Source organism: Dermacentor variabilis, chromosome 6 (genome assembly GCF_050947875.1).
Source record: "Dermacentor variabilis isolate Ectoservices chromosome 6, ASM5094787v1, whole genome shotgun sequence".
In the NCBI taxonomy this organism is placed as follows: Eukaryota; Metazoa; Arthropoda; class Arachnida; order Ixodida; family Ixodidae; genus Dermacentor; species Dermacentor variabilis.
Window position 1 is genome coordinate 140,560,543 of NC_134573.1, and position 20,762 is coordinate 140,581,304.

Here is a 20,762-nt window from a genome sequence, read left to right on the forward strand (position 1 = left end):
GTGCTCCTATCAACAAACGTGCGTCAGTGCTCACTGCTGCACCGAGTTCACCGCGGCAGCAGCCAGCGTCAGAGCGTAAACAAACTTAAATCTCGGAGGCAACGTTGGAGGCCGCGGCCCGGGGTGCCGCCATGATAGCGGAAGTGGCCTGCGACGAGAGCGTGTTTTCTTTTATACGCGCCCAGGCCGCCCAGAGTAGAACCCCCCCCCCCTCAAGTCTCCTACTCTCTTCCCAGAGGCTCGCGCGCGACGAAAGACGGCGCGCTTCCTTCCCGCTTCCCTCCCTTGCGTACGCGAGATTGAACCGCGATCACCGGCTCACCATCGCACGCTTTCACTGGCACATAAAGCACGCGCGGCCGGCGGCGACGGTGTTATCGCCCTTGGACTTTATACGGAACCTCACGGCGACGGCAGAAATGCGCCTGGCATGTCCATATATAACTGCTATCGTAATTAAGCAATATGCCGCGAAATCTGCACGCGCTTTTTTTGTTGCGCCAATTTTACTTATCAGCGATACCAGACCAACAAGCCCAACAATTAATACTTCTCGCGGAATGTACACCTGTGAGCAAAAAGTATACGGACCAGGGATTTCGCGACAAAGCCGATTCTTTTATGTACCTGTGAATGAAACTTGAAATTGAGGACTGCAGTCCAAACTTGGCATTGCGAACTTTCCAGTGTACTCATCAATTTCAGTTTATGCACGTTGATTACAAACAAATTCAGTTTTTCGGCAACCCTGTGGTCCGTATGCTTTTGCTCACGGGTGTATATCATGCCACGCGATGGGGCTATGTTCGTGGCGATTTGGCAGATCGAAAGCCAGTGCCACTCAATAAATTTAGTCTGACGCTACTTTTGTTGCTCTTAGAAACTTTGGTTTAATCTTCTGAGCAGGCACAGGTAGACATCCGAAAGCGTAATCTACAACAGACGTGCTGGACCGAGTAGATTCATTAAGTGTATTCTGAAAGTCGAGCCATATACGTGGCAAATGGCTGCTAGACCGTTTTATTGTCGCTGTCTGTATCAAGTTGGCACAGCCATCTACTTAATGAACACTCGTGCACTGCTGTACGTGTTGTCTTTCACAACACTGTCGTGCACAGTAATTCTGAATCGGTACTTGCCGGAACTAATTGCGCGAGGTAAATTGGCGACTAATATAAAGGGCGACTGGAATACGTACGATGACAAGTGTCATGCCTTAGGATATTCCCTGTCTGTTTCAGTGGTCATCTTTCGCTATTGCAATGCAGTACGCCGGCTACGCTGAAGCTCGTTTCACATGATGCGAATCTGAATGAGCTTTCGCACTTGCGAATTCACAGATGCGGCAAATGGACCGTCGGACCCTTCGTGCCTGCGGTTTTTCGATGTTCAGAGTGCGTAATGCGTTCAATGCGTAAGGACGGGGAGCCAATCACAACGTGGATCGTAGACACGTCACTGTGGCCTGCCAACTTAATTTTTTGTTTTGATAAAGCAACGCACTAGAATACAAAGAACTTTCACGAAAACAGTTTCTAAATTGCTTTGCTTTGTTCTTACCGTAACAAACCGACGCGAATAATAATTCAATCCTCCGCTAGGTGCTCGAAAATCCCCAAAATCGCAGCTGTCGCGCTGGGTGAATGTGTGAACGGCAGTGCGAAGTTCGCATCTGCGGAAATCGTATCGGCGAAAAACGCAGCGTAAAATTGCGCGGCGTGGACCGGGCTTAATAGAGTGTGGTATAATTACGCCTGGTCTATAGTTGCCGCGATTCTACTTCGTGGAACTATTTTGGAGGAAACGAGATCAAAGTGTATCAGGGGTATACCAGTGTCCATGTGCAGACGATATTCCAGTTGAACTAGTTGGTCAGGCTTGCCAACAATGGTTACTAAGGCGCAAGGAAGATGTACTTGATATATATAAAGAAAGAACAGGAAAGGAAGAACGGACTGCCCTTTTGGCACTTGAAAAACCATTTCTTCGCAGGAATGTTCATGTGTTTTCTGGGATAAGTGAGACCTGGTCTCAATATGCCTTCAGGTTTCATCCTAGCAGACAACGGCTTTGATGTGTGGTTGGGAAACGTCAGAGGTACCACTTACTCAAGCCACCGCCGCCTCAAGAAGTGGATGAAAAAGTACTGGGATTTCAGGTACATCAACTCTCGGCTTGTTGTAGTCCGATATTAGAGGTTTGACGCAACGCGCCACGCCGGATATTTTGGATGCAGGGTGTCCACCAAGCTGACATTTCCTAATTCCCTGAGTTGTCCAGGTTTTCCCGAGTACCTTTGCAAGATTTCCTCAGTGACACAGAACTTTGTTTTATGTCAGGGCGGGCTGGGGGGACACCATGTCGCCCGATGCTGCCACTCTCTAGTAAGCATGTTAATAAATAAATAAAATGACTTAATGCAGTTTTTATCATAAGTAGTGCTTATTTTAATCAATAAGGAAACAGAAATTGGAGTGGGGGGGAGGGCTAGCGAAATGCTCAGCAAATAAAATACCTGCGAAAAAAATGGTAAAAGCTATTGTGAATCGAGTCAAACGTTCTCAAATACGAATAAAAAGGAGATGCATACAGAAGCAGATATTTTCGAATATGAGCTATTTCTGTCGACTGATTACAAGCTCATTGGTATGATGTCCGAACTATGTCACAAGTGCGATTCTCTCTCAACAGCTGTGAAAGTCACCCTCAACTGTCCAGACACACTCTCAGCCCGCGCACAACGCTTCAGCGTTGCGTTTCGCCGCTCGAAAGAGTTTATTTTGCATTGGATGAGGGACACCGGCATCTCGACATTAGCCAACACTTTGTTTTTTGAGCTCAAGCTCCTTCAATAAGGCGGCAGCACGCTTCCTTTCCCGTTCATTCCTCAATACGTCGGTCCTTTCTCTCGTCGTCTTCCTTCCCCTGTGCGTTTGCCCCACGCACCATTTGAACCATCCTCTTGGTCAGTTGTACAGTCAACGTGCGATTTTTAGTACTCCCTAGGGGCCACGAAAACATCCGAAAAATCGGGCAGTTCGAAAAATGAACGTATGTCTTTTACTGCCCTTAAGGGCTAAAATCACCACAAGCACATCCGAAAAATCCCTGAACGCCTGCCAGTACACTTACTAGGCATATCGGTGCTCGTACTGTGACTAGAGATGGCGAGTGCACGCGTGTATAACTTAGGAATACATACTGCGTCCCGTGACAATTGCCCCTTCCTCCGCTTGCTATGCTTCACCGCAATACTTTTGCGCGCGCTTCACCACGTAACAGTACTGTACTAAGGGGAAGATAACTTTCAGAAACCGGCATTATGCAACGCGCCGTGCTTTCCGAGCTTCGAAGCTAATAGCGAGGACCACAAAGGCAGAGCCGCAATGCTGACAGTGGCGACTTCTTTCAATGAAAAACACGGCACCGAACGGCAAGAAGCTTAGCAGCGAACGTCGAAGCAGCTAGGCCTAGGGCTGCCGCGGTGGTGGCACCTACGGCTGCAAGCGGACCGCGTGCGAGAGCGCCGATCGAGGCGGCGAGGTAATCAAAATGGCGGAAGTGGTGGCTTTGTTTGACTAATGCCATTTCGGACCTGCGGTCATGGCAAAATGTCCGAAAAATCTGACGGCGAAGGGTTTTTGCGTCCGAAATTTCAGACGTCCTTATGCATTGACTCTCTAGGGGTACGTGGTGGTGCCGCGAAGCTGTACGAATTATCGGGCTTCCGGAAAGTCGGTCGCTGACTGTACACTGACAACTCCTCCAGCCGACGACAAGGCGTCAAAGTAGATTCATTACGATTCAACTTTGTTAGTCCAGCCAGAGTTACCGCGAATTTCGTTCCCTTTCAATAAAATTACAGCTAATTTTCTCTTATAGAAGCACAACTTCCCTGAGTTTTCCCTGGGTATTTCCAGACTATTCAAAATCCCCGAGAATTCCCGGTTTTCCCGGTTAATAGACACCCTGGGATTCCATGACCTAGCTTTATAGCATTTTGCGCGTGTGCATCACAATTCACGGGGTCAGTTTCGCCGTTTAAAGGTCGTCTCCCACGCGGCTTCGAGTACGGGCACGGCGAGATTCTTTCATTGTGCGGCTGATATCCTGGCGCATCGCTGCTCGTTCTAAATACACCGGGTAACCGGGATCGATGCGCTGTAAAAGCTGGCATGGACGGATAAGCTGCCATTTCAGCGAAAAGATTCGCTGAGCGTAGAAGGAAGGTTGCGGTCAATGTGCTCGTGCCAATAATATAATGTGGAAGGCATGTTCCCGTGCGCAAGCAACATCGCCAGCTTTCTCTCGCCGCACCTACTCTGCTTTGAGGATCGATATACGAATACGCATGTATGCACGCTTTTTAAGTAGACTGAAGGGACCTTTAAAGGCATGTCTTTACATTCTTGCACGCCCCTTCCCCCCCATAACAGCCCTCACCCCCACGCGCTCAAACACGGCTGCGACTAAATAAGACAATTACGCACTGCAAGTCGTATACCTAATCCTAGACGGCGACAAAATAAAAAAAACGCTTTGTCAATGTGGAATATTGCTCTTTAGTATTTACCTAAGTCACATACCTTGCGCTTTAAGCACATGCTGCTGCCACAAAAACTACTTCGCATTGATTCATCTTGTCTTGATCCTCTCGCAGCTTTGACGAAATGATCAACTTCGATCTACCAGCGCAGATAGACATGATCCTGGAAAAGACCGGAAGTCCTTCTCTGCTGTACGTAGGGTGGTCTCAAGGAAGCCTTATAATGTTTGGGTTACTTGCGTCGAAACCACGGTACAACGAGAAGGTAAACATTGACTGAAAGTGCCAGCACCATGACTGATTTCTAACTTATCGTTGCTTTACGCAGCCATGCAATAGAAGTAAGCATGCGTGAGAAAGTGCTCTGAATTGGTGAGATCACGAGATGCCTTCGTCAACGTACGACGTTGGTGCTCATCGCCTCGCCACCGGCCTTATGTTACGTAATATACGGGGGAGGATGTGTTTTACGGAATTTTTTTTTAAAGATGGCCTGGGTCAGATAGCATAATTCTTGTCCTTGAGCCGGATAATTCGAAGAGGCGGACATTACTACTAGCACAAGCAATATAAACACATATTGAACTAATTAACACAAATCCACTTATTAACGTCCTAAATAAATATTTTCCGACACGTACCGCAAATTACTAATTGTAGCCGGCAAGCTTGCAAGACGTATTGACCTTAAATGAATTTCCAGGAGGACAGCAGTTCCTAGATATCATTTCCCAAAGTGTGGGACCAAATACACTGGCGTTCCAGTTACTTGTGTGCTTCGATGCATAAAAGAGCTTTTTGTTACAAAAGCTAAGTGGAACAACAGTGCGATTTCACAGTGAGCTTGAGGGCGAATATCTACAGACTGGTGCCATTCTGGAAATTCAATCCAGGTGGATGCTGTAAATTCCAAAAACAGCGCAACAAATACACATACCCATAAAGAAGAAGGTGGATGCGCCTTGCAAACTCACCGGCTAAAATTCGCAAAGTGCAATATTTGCCATAAATATTTAAGAAATTTATAAGTGATATTTGTTAATTAAATGAATGCGTGTTTTGATTCTTCTTGCAAGGAAAGTCCGCCGCCTCTCTGAATTCGCTCAATCCACGTTCAAGGACTAGAATTATGTTATCTGAAACATACAATTCTTTAAAAATTCCGTAAAATTTAAAAAGTGATCACTCCCTATACCTGTCGCCGCCGTTGCACAAAGGTCGCAGGCGTGGTTAAATGCCGATATACGGAGAGCTTGGTTGACTGCTATAAATATTAACGCATTTGGCTAAGACTGGATCATACAATTGCGCTTTTGCCTTGTTTTTCTTTTCCTTTTTTTTTTTAGGTTCGACTATTCAACGCCATCGCACCAGTGGCCTATCTGGGTCATATGACATCGGAGATTAGCGAGATGGTACCGTTCGCTGACTTCCTGAACGTGAGTGTATATAGTGACTCAAGGCTGCACGCACTATTTTAGCGACATGTTTCGTGGCTGAAAAGTAGCCCGCTTTTCGACTTCACCTCATCGACTTCGAGTAGTGCAGGAAAAGCTATGTGTCCCGTCGTTCAACGCCGCCGCGGCTCTCGCTACTGACTGGCTGACAAGAGCCCTAGTTAGTACGCGACAAATATTTTGATTTTAGCAGAGCTCTCGACATGTTGTTTTTCATGCAGTTAGCAAACATTTCACAGAAATCGGTATGGCTTGGCAATGTTGAACTGACAGAAGAAAATAATGTAATACCAAGCTGTTTTCTTCACAGAAATGGTCTAAATGAGCAAAAATATCTCGCTAAATTCATCACGACACAGCGACGTCATCGGAGTCGCAATTTACGTGTGAAATTCGAAACGAAAAAAAATGTTTCTTAGTTTTCTCCGTTTCTAGACAAAAACAAAAAAAAACGTTGGCTCGCCATCCCGGCCCTGCGAAAGTGGATGCCCAGCGAAGCTTTTGAAAACCGCCACTACAAGTGCTGTGGGGGGTATGCAATGCTTTATTGCTTTTGAGTAATAGTAATAATGGTAATTTAGAGCAAGGGTAGTAATATGAATAATTGTAATTTTGGCAGCACGCTGCCGCTGGTCGCATTGCCTTCTTCCCCCCCCCCTTTGCCGCTCCTCGTATTCACGCTGCTCCTCGGGAGTCCCAACTATAGGGGTGCTACAACAACGATGAAATCAGTTGCTAGGCTGGTTCCTTTATATACGAAAGGCTAGTGACGTCACTCCCCACGTCACAAGCTGCCGTCGCCACGGCAGCTTGCGCAACAGTAATCTTTACCGGGAAACGTATATGCCGGGAGCGCTACGTGCTTCGCATTGTTATCGGGAGCGCCTTACCATCAATTATGTGGTTCGGATGCTTGTTTCGTGCTCATTCTTTGTTGAAACGAATGCTGTTTTGTATGTTGTACGCGCGATTCCAAAGAATGTGCGACACTTTTCGCTTCACTTTGCTGAGTGCTCGAAGCCTCTGCCTTACGGGGGTACACGAGCCACTCCTCCTGCCCTGCACTGCCGCCGGGATCGGACCACACTTTTGCTAACGGGCGCGGACACGAAAAATGCCGACCACCGAGAGGCTAACAGTTTAGCCGTAAAAAAAAAAAAAATTAGTGGATCCCGCACACACGCATATGTGTGAATCGGTGATCAGCGAAACCTTTACTGTTTGCTGATATGCTTTCAGTGTACTTCTTCACTTTTACGCAGCTAAACGTTACTTGCTCAATGCAACACTCTGGTCTAATTTTGTTCATTTCATTCTCCGCATTCGGCTGCTCCTGTTGCCAACTTCACTTATTCTTGCCCCTCAATCGTTCTGCTAGTACATTTGAACTCCTATCCAGTGGCACACACCCATTCTGCGGGATTGGCCAAGAATGCGCACACATCTCGCTCTGTTCTTTCCTACCCCCTCCTACTAAGTCTCTGTTTCCGCGTCGCGCTAATATGAACCCCCAGCGGCGCAAGACATTTTATCGCAAATACAGCAGCCAGCAGGCAAAGAAACAAGACAAACAAAGCCTCGCTCTAATAATTGCAGTGAGAAGTTCTGCAAGTACAGTATGTACCAGGCTATAACGTCTCCGCAAGGTCCTTCTCCATTCTTTCATACTTACGTATAGGGCCATGGACATAAGTACAAATGCTGTCTGCCGACAGCCAATTACCTTGCGACCTCGCGGGAAGTTATATTCCACGGGGGCAGTCCGCACGACAACGTACTTATTACAGTCCACACACAAGCTGCCCAAGGTGATGTCACGAACATTTGGCGGCGCCACCGCCGTTAAGATTCCATTCGGGAAAACTTCACTGGCGAATTAGCGGTAAATGCGAGAGAAATTGGTTAGATTTACGTCATGCACCTTTGAAGTCGCCAGATTCGTGATTTAAACCGTGTTCACCACATTGCGAGGTGTTGTTCAGGAGCTGACTCGACACACGTTCTATATATATATATATATATATATATATATATATATATATATATATATATATATATATATATATATATATATATATATATACACCAAACTTTTTTTTCCACTTCGACAACTGTAATACTAACGCATCACACAAATTTTTACAACCTCTAACGGCGCGAGTTTTCACGGCATACAACATTAACAGACGTAACCAAGTTTACGTAAGTTACTATTTAAAGATTGTTCTTCGAAGCCGCGAAAGTGGAAGAAACGTCAACGTATTCGTCTATTCTTTTTGCCATCGCCATGCCTGTTGATTCTCGCGAACGAATATCGACTATAGACAAATAACTTAATGTGTTTCATATATCTACAAGTCTGGCACGGTAGCAGCTTATCGCTTCCGCGCGGTATCAGAAAGCTATTGCGGCCGGGTAAGGCTAAATTGTGTTCCTCCGTTTCCATTTCAGGGTCTTCTCCAGGTGACGCTGAACGGGGCTTTCTTGGCAAAAAACGGCCCTGTTTTCCAGCAAATAAAGAAAGACGAATGTGGAAGTACCATGCAACGTCCGGCTTGTAAAGCAGCCTTTAAGCTCGTTAATGGCGGATTGCCGGTTGAAATGAACAAGGTGGGTGATTTCCGACAGGGTGAAATGAAACTTCTTGATCACTCAAAGTAAACTTGCACATGTAAAAAAAAAAGAACAAGAAGAAGCACCAAAACAAAGTAAATTTTCCAAATGCATACATTATTTTTTAAAGTCCCATGACGATAAGCGTTGGATGCTCGGGATAGGTTAGCACGCGCTGAAAGATAGTTCATCGTTCGAAACAAAACGTCTAAATTTCGTCTAGACACCGCGCGATTCGTGAGCGCTGGGCGATTGATGTATGAACCTTGCGATTAATCGACGATTAATGCCTTAATAATCACGGTTAATTTTTTTTTCGGTAAAGATTAGTCGGCTGCGAATAACGTGAGCAAAATGAGGCAAGCGTCTACACCGACGTCCCCATGTTCACCTCCTGCTCGGCAGCCCCCATTCGCATGATGCCTGAGCATCGATCGGCAAAAGCAAATTAAGAAGCCCGCCTGCGTGATGTGTCAGCGTACAGCGAACGAGGAACCATTTGATTTGAATCCGTGCTGAAGGGCTATTTCACATGTACACACACAGCCCTCTTGAGGCAACTTTTCTAAAGACTACTGGGAACACGACATTAAAGTTTGACAGGGGCGATGCTTCAGAAACACGGTGTGCGGCGTCATTTCGGGGTGACGTGGACACGATCTATCGTTTTCTTCCCTACACATCCCTCTTTCATATCTTTATTGGAAATTTTTTTTAATTATGGGGTTTTACGTGCCAAAACCACCTTCTGATTATGAGGCACGCCGTAGTGGAGGACTCCGGAAATTTCGACCAGCTGGGGTTCTTTAACGTGCACCTAAATCTGAACACACGGGTGTTTTCGCATTTCGCCCCCATCAAAATGCGGCCGCCGTGGCCGGGATTCGATCCCACGATCTCGTGCTCAGCAGCCCAACACCATAGCCACTGAGCAACCACGGTGGGTGAAAAATATTTTAGAAGTGCTATTTCGGCGTATTTTAAATAATCTTTCCATTCCTAATACATACTCTGTCTCTCCCTCTCTCTCTCTGAGAGCCTCCTCTATTGGACACTGTCGTGTGTTTATCGGCCTTTTCAGGAAATTCGACTTGTATCAATGCGATCATCTTGCTACATTCTTGGCACATCATTTTATTTTACTTTTCCTTGAATTTTCCCCCGCGTTCTCCTTTCTTAGACAAAACAAAACAAGGTGTTTTAGAAGTAGGGCGCTCAAAGTGGAGAACAGTATCGTTCAGGCGTACAAGAGAACGCAGTAGAGAGAGAGAGAGAGAGAGAGAGAGAGAGAGAGAGAGCACAAAGGAACGCATAACGCGTACAAGTGCGTTTGGGTTTGTTATGCAAGTTAATCCACTCAGGGACGCCGTTTCTAAAACTCCCTAATGTATGTTTTTAATTCCATCTTGTTCGTAGTCAATTCGCCATAGTGGTTGGCAACTTATCGCTATATTAAGCGGGAATTATCAAACCATGGCAACGATCCGCTGTATCTTCCCGTCGTAATCATGACAAGGACGGACTGCGCAGTTTTCCCACTCCTAAAATTAACCCCTGGATTGCATTTTTCTATATGCAGACGAGGTTTCCAGTTTACCTGGCTAATAACCCTGCCGGATCTTCGGTACGCAACATGTACCACTTCGCACAGGTAGGTCAGGTTTTTCTTTTTTTTCTTTGCTTGTCGTGCAAGGCTTTCCAGTAGTTGCTATTTGCAAAAGTTCGCTAAGAAGTTTTAAAAACGAGACCAATTTTCTTTCAGTACCCCTTTAACACAATCAGAACCAGCTCAGCAACCGGGATAATTGGCTTATCTAGGCACGGCAAGACGTGAGCGGGCGAAACCCACTCAATCTTTCGCTCAATTATGTGGGGTCGCAATGTACCAAACCTGCAAACCACCGCTGTGGGGTGCAAAAAGGGGTCGCAAGCACTTGTCCATGCACCGTACTTGGGACAACCTTTTAATGGGGGCAATTTAATTTTCCGCTGGTGGCACATGCTCGGTATGGAGCAGCTAACGAAACCTACGTCGAAGTCCCAAAATTTTTATTCGGAACGCCTTCATCAATAATTACGAAAGTTACCTTGTGTACACCTTCGACCACACCGAATAGAAATCTATGCGAGGTCTTTTGTTTTGTTTTAGCCAGTAGTCCGTAATTTCTTGTTTCTCGCGTCACGTTTTACTGGCTCCACTTTGGAGGTCAGCTACACGAGTTTGTGCACGCTTACAGCTGACCAACCAAAGCTGACTGCTGGCACGAGCGTACCGCGCATGAACATTGGCATAAGGAGCTGTGTTGAATTGAATTCTGGGGTCTTTCTTATACGCACCAAAACCACGATTTGATTATGAGGCACGTCTCAGTGGAGGACTCCGGATTAATCCTGACCACTATGAGATCTCGTTGCGTTAACGTTACACCTATCATTCTTCTTTCCGCAACGAGCTATGGAAAGAAGAATGATAGGTGTAACGTTAAGGGATAAGAAAAGAGCTGATTGGGCGAGGGAACAAACGCGAGTTAATGATATCTTAGTTGAAATCAAGAAAAAGAAATGGGCACAGGCAGGACACTTAATGAGGAGGGAAGATAACCGATGGTCAGTAAGAGCTACGGAATGGATTCCAAGGGAAGGGAAGCGTAGCAGAGGGCGGCAGAAAGTTAGGTGGGCGGATGAGATTAAGAAGTTTGCAGGGACAACATGGCCACAATTTGTACATGACCGGGGTAGTTGGAGAAGTATGGGAGAGGCCTTTGCTCTGCAGTGGGCGTAATCGGGCTGATGATGATGATGACTATGAGATCTTTAACGTGGCCCCAATGTGCCGGGACACGGGATCGTTTTGCATCTCGTCCCCCATCGAAGTGCGGCCGCCGCAGCCAGGATTTGATCCCGCGACCTCGTGCTTAGCAGCGCAACAGCATAGCCACTAAGCTACCACGGCGGGTGCCGGGAGCTGAGCGCACACCGTGGTGCGTGCACCGGCGCGGAGCACACATGGTAAACATTCTACGGTGCTCGCAATGAAACACGTGCACAACGCTTTTCGGTGCTTGTGTATGTAACTCACTGCAAAGGCCTTAATTACCCGGCACACTTTAGACTTTACCAGCACATTGGCTCCACAATACGGCCATCGATCTTGCCTCGGAAGTTTAAACGCGGTTCCCCATTTAGTCGTTCCCTAAAGAAACGTTGAAGATATAACGGCCGGATGACGCTTTCGAGTGCTCGAATATCTAATTAATCTACGGCAAATGCCTTAATTAACCCGCATACACACTTTAAACTTTGCCTGCGCGCTTGTACCCGTATACGTCTATCAAATATAAGCTGTCACCTTCTATCAGTTCCCCCTGGGCACCGGGAAAGCTTCCTACACGTTTCGAATGACACAACACAAAGGTGGGGGGGAGGGGGGGGGATTACTCAGTAACTATCTGCAACAACCCACAAAACTTCGGTCGCACATCGGTTCTGGCAGGCCCCCAATTTCAACGCCAATGTGAACTCGGTGCCCTTTCAGTACTGCCAGGACACCAGGAAACATCCCGTATAACGACGGCTGTACACAACGCTTTTAACCACGTGTATAAAGAGCAAAGGCCGCCATTAACCTACACATTTTTAAAGCTACGATAGTACATCACCCACGTATAACACGGCCACATCTCCATGCAAGTTGAGTCGCGGACAGACAACGCGCGCGCTTAATATATAACGCTTCTATAGAAGGGGGAAAAAACGAGTATATCTATTAGTTACATGTAAAACCCCGAATTCTTATGGGTGACGCATGTGCATCGACCATCACCCATAACCTGCCCCCTAACCCTTTCTAAAGGTACTCAAAGAAGTCAGTTTCCAATTCCCACCTATACCATGAACAACGGGGGCGCTTCTGTATACCGTGTCTCTCAGCTAGCGTTAGCCAAGCTGTTCAACAACAAAAAAAAAGAGAGAGACAGATTTAAAAAAAGACGCGGTGCAAGAAACAATTACAAGATCTACAGTGTTCGGTCACCAGCGTTCTGAAACACACACACACACACATTTTATATATATATATATATATATATATGTTCGCGTTTGACATAACACTTCTGAATATGTATGCACAAAAATATAACATGTACTGCGCGAAATGCAACGAGACGGGTATACTGCTTCGAGAATCGCGCAGCGCCTTAATTGCCCAGTACAGAGTATTTCTGCGGAAAACCAGTGTTCATCAATTTTCACATCAAGCGCCTGATAACTCACACACTTGAATCCATGACCGCACATCAGCCCGAACATTGACCCCCGTTCCCACCGAATTTTAACCCGGCAAACAATTTAGCTCTTCGAGGATGCTGGTAAAACACGTATATATGACGTTTTCAAGCGCTCCGTATATATAGCCGCTCTATGGAGTGCACTAAAATATAACCCTGTACATTATAGCGGGCATTAATAACAGTTTCGCTGTAAAATGACGTGGCAATAAAGTGGTTTGCCGATGCGTCTCGGCTGGCTGACGCATTGATGCGCTTTTATATTATAATCGTACTATCATTCATTTCAGATCATCAGAGACAATCGGCTTCAAATGTTTGATTGGGGGCCATTGCAGAACAAGAAAACTTATGGGCAGGTACGTGCACATTTAATATTGACGCCACACGAGGAAAAACGTCAACTTTGTTAAAAAATCTATGGGCACTTTGCTGAACTAAACTGAGATGGGCGAAAGCCTATCTACGACTGCCTCTGTTGCTGTTGTCTGAACTGTTCTGCGAACGGACGCCGCTGTTGCCGCGAGCGTGGCATGTGCAATCATAGCCATATGGCTGCAAGGTTTAATTGTCGCCGATGTGCGCGCACCCCCACCGCATGTCCGCGCACCCCCACCGCATGTCCGCGCTCTCCCACGCGCCCACTCGCACAGCGCTACTGGTCAACACCACCCTGACAAGTCATGTAGAGGGTGTTGTACTGTCATGGCGCACCCTCTCCTTGCTCCCCTCGCCGGTGATCACCGCTTTCCTACGTCCACCACGGATTGCGCCCGCACACTCATGAGCCACTAAAGGCTCACGCCTTAAAATATGACCGCCGACAACGAAACGTATAGCCACATTCGTGTGTGTGTGTGCGTGTGTGTGTGCGCGCGCGTCTGTGTGTGTGTGTGTCGGTTTGACATATATCCAGCATTCAAATCGGAAAGAATAAGTTCTGGTGCTTTACATCCCAAAAACGCGATTTAATAATATGTGGGGTTTTACGTGCCAAAACCACTTTCTGATTATGAGGCACGCCGTAGTGGAGGACTCCGGAAATTTTGACCACCTGGGGTTCTTTAACGTGCACCTAAATCTAAGCACACGGGTGTTTTCGCATTTCGCCCCCATCGAAATGCGGCCGCCGTGGCCGGGATTCGATCCCGCGACCTCGTGCTCAGCAGCCCAACACCATAGCCACTGAGCAACCACGGCGGGTTCAAAAACGCGATTTGATTATGAAGCACGCCATGGTGGAGAAATCCGAATTAATTGCTCCTGGCCCCCCGGGCTTCGTTAAGAAGCACTCAATGCGCGGCACACAGACGTTTTAGCACTTTGCTCCCACAGAAATGCGGCCGTGGCGGCTGTGATAAGCAAATAGGCCTAAGCACCCAGACGTTGGCAAAATTTACGTCAGAGCCAGGTGGTACGACAACTTCACGGCGGTGTCGCCAGTAGTCTTTCGGGTTTTTTGCGTCTTTTATGGCCTTACCCTATACATTATCTTACAAACATATAGCGGCCGCTTTGCTATTACGGAAACGTAATTGAAGAATACAGCTTAATATTCCTCTTCGGTGTTCCTAAAACCGAAGCTTACTGTCGGCACAGGCTCTCACTTCTTGTCGTGAATGCTTATTTCTTTGCCCAAACTCGCAGAAACGCCCGCCGGAGTACGACCTCTCCAGGGTCACCGCACCGGTGGCCCTCTACTGGAGCGCCGGAGACGTGCTGGCCCGGCCAGTGGATGGGAAACACCTCGCGAAGCGTTTGCCCAACGTGGTGCTTAGCTACAAGGTGCCCGTGCGTGGATTTACGCACATCGACTTTGTGTGGAGCATCAATGCCAAGAACCACTTGTACAAGGAGATTCTGCGCATGATGCTCCAGTACTCGCAGGAGCAGCAGCCGCCATCGTCGCCGGGGTTCGATCGAAACAACATTGTGCGCCTGTGACACGCGTACGTGCAGCTACACGTCACGTTTCTGTGCCTTTCATCCCCCACCTGGGCGCAAGTTCTTCACTAAGGGTGCCCAGAGCAGTGCCCGATAGCAAATGAGATCAGAAGATGCGCAATTGGTTGTTCTCTCTCACACGTCTTGCCGTCACTTTGTCCCGCACAACGTGCATCTGGTCATGCATAAATATTTTTTTTACCATTTCTTTTCAGTCTCTTGGGCAACAAGCATGTCGGACGCTAGGTGGCGTGCTTCATTGGTCACTGGCCCACTTCAAAGGGCATGCCATTAAAACACGATCAGATAACAATGCAGTTGCATGTCGGCACGTACAGTCGAACGCAAAAGTCTAGAGACCATGGCATATATAAAAAATAATTTCTAGCACAGCGACACAACGTGAAATTGTATAAAAGCACCATGCTGGTCAAGCAGACGCACGTGGGCAGCACACTTCATTTCTGCCATTATTCCTAGGCTAAGAAGAAAAAATAAATCTAGCATTCCACTGCATGTGTCATTCATCAGTTCCGGAGCTCTCTTCAGTACTCAAAGGAGAACGGATCACCAGTGGTTAGAGCTTAGTAAGCCACAGGCCTGCGTCCACAGTCTCGCCACAATAAACTGGTGCGTCGCTACTTCCCACGTGCGCTCGATCTTTAGAGAAAAGTGAACGCAGAAACAAGCAGCAAGAAATACAGTACAACTGAGTTAACGAGTGAACCATTTTATCTACACTCAATCACCCATGACACCGGTCGTACATGCGCATGGTCCTCGGGCGGCACGGGAAGCAAGGGGCCCGGCATCAAGAATGAATACATGGGTGAGGCATCCTTGGCATGTCACTGCGGTACGAGGGCTCCCTGTGGCTACACCACGCACAATCTAACTGTGGACGGCAGGGCCGATATGAGCAGTATCCAGACAAAACCCGGCAGCCTTACCTTGAGATTAGTGCGGCTAGTCATAGTAGGGCCATGTAGCAAGCACATGCACAGCTCTTCAGACTTATGGGGATCAGAAAGGTGCAGCTCGAGGCATGCACTCGCGGTAGGCGGAAGACAGTGTAGACGAACAAATGTCCGAGCGATACAGAATGGGATCGCCGTACGAGAGGAAAACGTGTGCGCAACTTGCACTGTCCCCGTGATGCTAGAGTCAGTCTGCTATAGGAGGTGCCTCTGCTCAGCTCTACCAAAGGCCGTGACAATTGCGCGACTGGGAGAGAAGTGTTCAGTTCTCACCACAAAGTCTAACGAGATCGGTCCACTAGACTTCCAAGCCTGGAGTGACAGCAGAGTGACAATCCAACTGCTGCCCTTTCCCGTTGCGGATGGAAAGAAAAAAAGGTACCAGTGACGAAAAAATAGGCAAAAAACCCGCGCAAAGGTTACGATGCGCACGAAAATAACCGCCAGCACACTTTCCTTTTGTAGATTTTTTAATGGCATCTGTTCTTGTATCTACAACATTAAAGTGAATGTTGTGCTGAACATTTTGGGAAAGATGGACAAATTTGTCAGATACAGTGGAAGCATAGCACAGTAAGGACGATCGACAAAGACTAGACAGGACAAGTGCTTGTCCTGTCTAGTCTTCGTCGATCGTCCTTACCGTGCTATGCTTCCAGTGTAACTATGTATTACCAATAAGTCCAAGCCTATACCCTTCTGAAAAACATTTGTCAGCACAGCTTGGTGGGAAGTAGGCATAATTGTTAAGCTTAGGAGCATCCTAAAGGGATGAGCCTGCTCATGCATGCAAGTGCCTGCTGTGTTCTTTAAAGAGTATGGGTGCTGTCCACTGGAATTGTGTGTGAGTACATCACTGCAAGTACTTTACCTGCCAGTTAGTGGACTGCATTTTCTGGACAAACATTGATTCAGAGGGCGACGATCATGCATGTGTGATGACACATGCCTATCAGAAGCTGTGTGGAGGAGACAGTAAATTGCATAAGTCAATGTGCCGTGTGCCCATTCCTTGTATTATTTGCGATTAAATTGTGCTACCTTAGAGTCAGCATTCCTGTATTCTTACTTCATGGTCCTTCACTTCCAATAGCAATGCAATCAGCATCATTTTTTCCCTAACAGCAATGCATGCCCATCTGTATGTGAGGCAGCACCAAGGCTCTTTTGATATTGCTGCAGCTTTACAATGTTCATCACTATGCTCAGCAGCTTGACTTGACAATGATGAAAATGGTCATTGTCAGTGTAACAAAAAGGGTAACAGACAGGACAAACTCAGTTTCAAGCGTTTAGCTGCTGTTTCGGTACTCCCAGTAGCCTCTACATACATCCAATTGCAGCATGTTGTTTTTCGGACCTTTTCACAGAACCAAAGATGACCTTCATGTCAAGGAATGTATGGCTGCTTTATTATCAACGGTAGACGAAGTGACACACCATTATGGAAACAAAAGGGCATTGTGTCTGTTTTTTCAGTCCTCGCCTGCAGGGATGGCATCTTCCAGTCGCCTCACGAACTTCACTCGCAGCTCAGAAGTAGAGTCACCTTTCAGTTGGTCATGAACGAAACAGGCGACCACTTCTGTCTGAACCTGAAGGACAGACAATGAATGCATGGTCAAAACAAGATCACAGTGTTTAACGACCCAAAGAAAAACGTTGCAAAATACTGTTTGTCTGATTAGTCTGCATAACTGGAAAATGCCCCTTTACAATTTTCACGACACATTCCAAGCCACCTCTCTGCATAGCTTGAAATAACCAATGAGTGGCGGGTAACCCACAACGACAATGTACAGAGGTCCAGTGTTAAAGGTGCCCAAAAGCACTGTGAGCTTGAAAATTTGTTATGTAGTGGCAGCTGTGTAGCAATATAAAATCAACATAAAATTAAATTATGGGGTTTTACGTGCCAAAACCACTTTCTGATTATGAGGCACGTCATAGTGGAGGACTCCGGAAATTTCGACCACCTGGGGTTCTTTAACATGCACCTAAATCTAAGTACACGGGTGTTTTCACGTTTCGCCCCCATTGAAATGCAGCCGCCGTGGCCGGGATTCGATCCCGCAACCTCGTGCTCAGCAGCCTAACATACAATGAACATACACCAGAAAAAAGTTTCTACATGGTGCTACAGTTACCACAGGCATTTGATAGAATATGCAGCTGCCACTGTTTCTTGCTCACCTTTGCTGTCCTTCCCACAGGCTTTCTCTCCTTGTCGCATACTTTACTGTACTGTATGCATCCGTGAGTCCAGCAAAAACTTATGGGACACGTGACTTAACCAAAACAGGGAACCAGAAGAGCGTCTCCTCCATTGTCTGCCTCTGATTGCCCACTCCATGAAAACGGGATTTGAAATTGTCTCATGTTCGCCTAGGATGCTGTTTGGCTAAGAAGGCTCAGGAACTTTCAAATAAATTAAGAAGGACAGACTCAACACAAAAAAGGGCGAAATGCAATAACAAATGTGCTTGGTCTTAACTGAAAAAATTTGGAGCTCCTCTGGCAAGTACAGAGTAAAAATGTTGCGTATCCTACACACTTTCACAAAGTTTGACTTCCGTGAAATATTTGTGGTTGTGGTTTATTAGCAAAGTCAGCAGAATTTGCAACTCACCTTTTCAACTGCTCCTCTGGCTTATTAGCTGAGTCAGCAGAAACTGCAACTTACCATTTCAAGTGCTCCTCGAATCACTCCAGGAATGATGTTGCTGTACTTCAGGGTGGCATGACTCTCGGGCAACTCTACAAATTCAGTGAGTGGATTGCTTTCAAGAATGAGGGAGAACTCGTCTCCTGCTGGGCTCCAGTTAGTGATGGATGGACTTATGCCCAAGTACATCTTGAAGGCCATCTGTGAAAAACACCAAGGTCACTCTAAATACTAGACAACCTATTGCTACATCTTTACGATCAGAGAGAACATCTTGACTGCAGTACTGAACAAGATAATCACTGTTGTCAAAGTTTCGAAGTGCCAAAATGTTCAGTTGATTAGCATGGGAAATGAAAGCACGTTTACTATGTAGTTTCACATCATAGATAACATTTGAAATGGGTTGCAAGTCTGGAATAAAATCGGGCAGCTCACCACAAAAGCAGCATGAGCCTTCAAGTCAAGATAAGGTAATATCTCCTAACACCACATTTTTTACTCATTCACTTCACTTATGGGTCAATTAGATGGTAATGTGACCTAAATTCAGCAAAATGCCCTAGTATTGCAAATCGGGCAAGCTATAAGGTATTCATGATGGTCAACACATGCAAGCACGAATACAAGATCATGGAAACACGAGACAAAACGTTTCCTGGCCATGTATTTGCTTTTGTGTGCACATATAGTCATGCGTACAATGCCAAATAGTCAAACTGAAGTAGAACCCTCATAAATGTTTCAGACATTGTCTAGAGAATTTCCCTCACAGAACAAAAAATCAAGATCCACTACAGTTTATGCATAAGCAGGTGGCCGTAGCTGAAGTACAGTGTATTAGAATAGGTGGCTGATGTGACCAGGCTATCAATACTCCAAAGACCATCAATGCTTCAGAGCGGCAGCTTGTGAGAGATTTTGTACAGAATGCCTTAACCGGAATTAGCATAGTGAAGGTTTCTTAATGAAAACTGAAATCTCACTATTAGCACTTGATAACAGCCTATTTACTTGTCCTTGTGCCACACTTTTCAGTAGGAAGTTATGATGAGGGCTGCAAAGTCTGTGTGCGTGCGTGTTATTATTGGCCCTGTTGACAACCAAAACAAATATGGCACAAGTGGCATTCAATAAACCTCGCATGACAATAGTGAAACAATATTTTTGATATCAGTAACAGAAAAAAAAACAAAGGGAGACACTTAGATATGACACGATTTGATCGCGATTACAACATACCTACCGCGATTACAACATACCTGAAGTTTTTCAGCAGTGTCTCGAAAGTCGTAACACCGGCCCACATTTGTTCGCGCCAGGAAATCTTCAATCAGCCTAAGTCCTATGTTGTAGCCCCTGCAAAAATGCGCATGAATATTTACGCCGCATTTTTTTTTCTCATGCAGCTTTATTCATGGTCTATAATAACCAACGTAAAGAATGCACTCGAGCTATGCTTTGTCAAGGCAGCTTACAGAATTTAAACTTCTTTTTTAACAGAGCTACATCATTTTAACCATACTCGCACAAAGGACCAACAAAGCCGGAATTATATTTATACGTAACACGCCAAATACCGTGCCTGATTCAGAGGCACCAACACATTGCGAACTAAAACACCTGTGATTCGCCGACGTCTCCCTACTCACATTCTGTCCAACTGCTTGTTGACTTCCTCGTCGCTCTCATAATCCTTCAGCATCTGAGCCACCAGAGAGCCATACGTAAGCGTGAAGAGCTCGGAGCTCTAAAGGTAGGGAGTGAGAGAAGAAGCATCCAGTTAAAAAGAAGCAAAATTCAAGGAACGCTTCCACGACCAGTGTCCCTCCCCCTTTCTAAGGGGAGCACGAACAAAACTTTGCGCACACAAAACGACAAGACGCCAGGCGGAAGAAGGAAAGTGGTCACTTATTTAGACATCAAAGAAGGCAGTCCGTACCACTTTCTTGGGATCTGCACTCCGCACGGTTTGCCGTGACATCGTTCAGTCGGCTGGGAACAGTCGTGTGAGCAGTGTTGAGATCTCGCCGTACGCGCCGACTACACTCGATGCCGGTGAAGATTTCAGGGAACTGACGGCGCAACGAATTTCTGAAATGGTTTCACAGGTGACACGGTTTTACACCACAAGCGCTGGAGTTCATAAAACTATAGCACTCGCAATGTAAACACAACACTCCCCCATGCTTCGAGCGTCAAGTTTCAGCAGTTAGCAGCCGATCGCCATTAGAAAGCGCTGTTTCACCGTCCGGCCGCTAGAAAGCTACTGCA

The 20,762-nt window shown here is 46.4% G+C and overlaps 2 protein-coding genes across 2 annotated transcripts in view; one reads left to right on the forward strand and one right to left on the reverse strand.

The window, feature by feature from the left end:
• Positions 1 to 14,957, forward strand: part of LOC142584385 (gastric triacylglycerol lipase-like) — a 31,150-nt gene extending 16,193 nt beyond the window's left edge. The window contains exons 4-10 of the mRNA XM_075694532.1: positions 2,047 to 2,158; positions 4,661 to 4,811; positions 5,893 to 5,985; positions 8,455 to 8,613; positions 10,196 to 10,267; positions 13,193 to 13,261; positions 14,550 to 14,957. Coding sequence (XP_075550647.1) covers positions 2,047 to 2,158; positions 4,661 to 4,811; positions 5,893 to 5,985; positions 8,455 to 8,613; positions 10,196 to 10,267; positions 13,193 to 13,261; positions 14,550 to 14,846 — 953 coding nt within the window. The 3' untranslated portion in view covers positions 14,847 to 14,957. The remainder of the gene's footprint in view (positions 1 to 2,046; positions 2,159 to 4,660; positions 4,812 to 5,892; positions 5,986 to 8,454; positions 8,614 to 10,195; positions 10,268 to 13,192; positions 13,262 to 14,549) is intronic.
• A 2,256-nt stretch (positions 14,958 to 17,213) lies between these two features.
• On the reverse strand, positions 17,214 to 20,740 carry Bet3 (blocked early in transport 3). The gene is made up of 5 exons (XM_075696023.1): positions 20,431 to 20,740; positions 20,141 to 20,238; positions 19,751 to 19,847; positions 18,507 to 18,689; positions 17,214 to 17,418 (listed from the first exon to the last, which is right to left on the reverse strand). Exons 1-5 carry the CDS (start codon positions 20,470 to 20,472, stop codon positions 17,299 to 17,301), a joined length of 540 nt encoding a protein of 179 aa, XP_075552138.1. The 5' UTR covers positions 20,473 to 20,740; the 3' UTR covers positions 17,214 to 17,298.
• Positions 20,741 to 20,762: the final 22 nt, after the last annotated feature.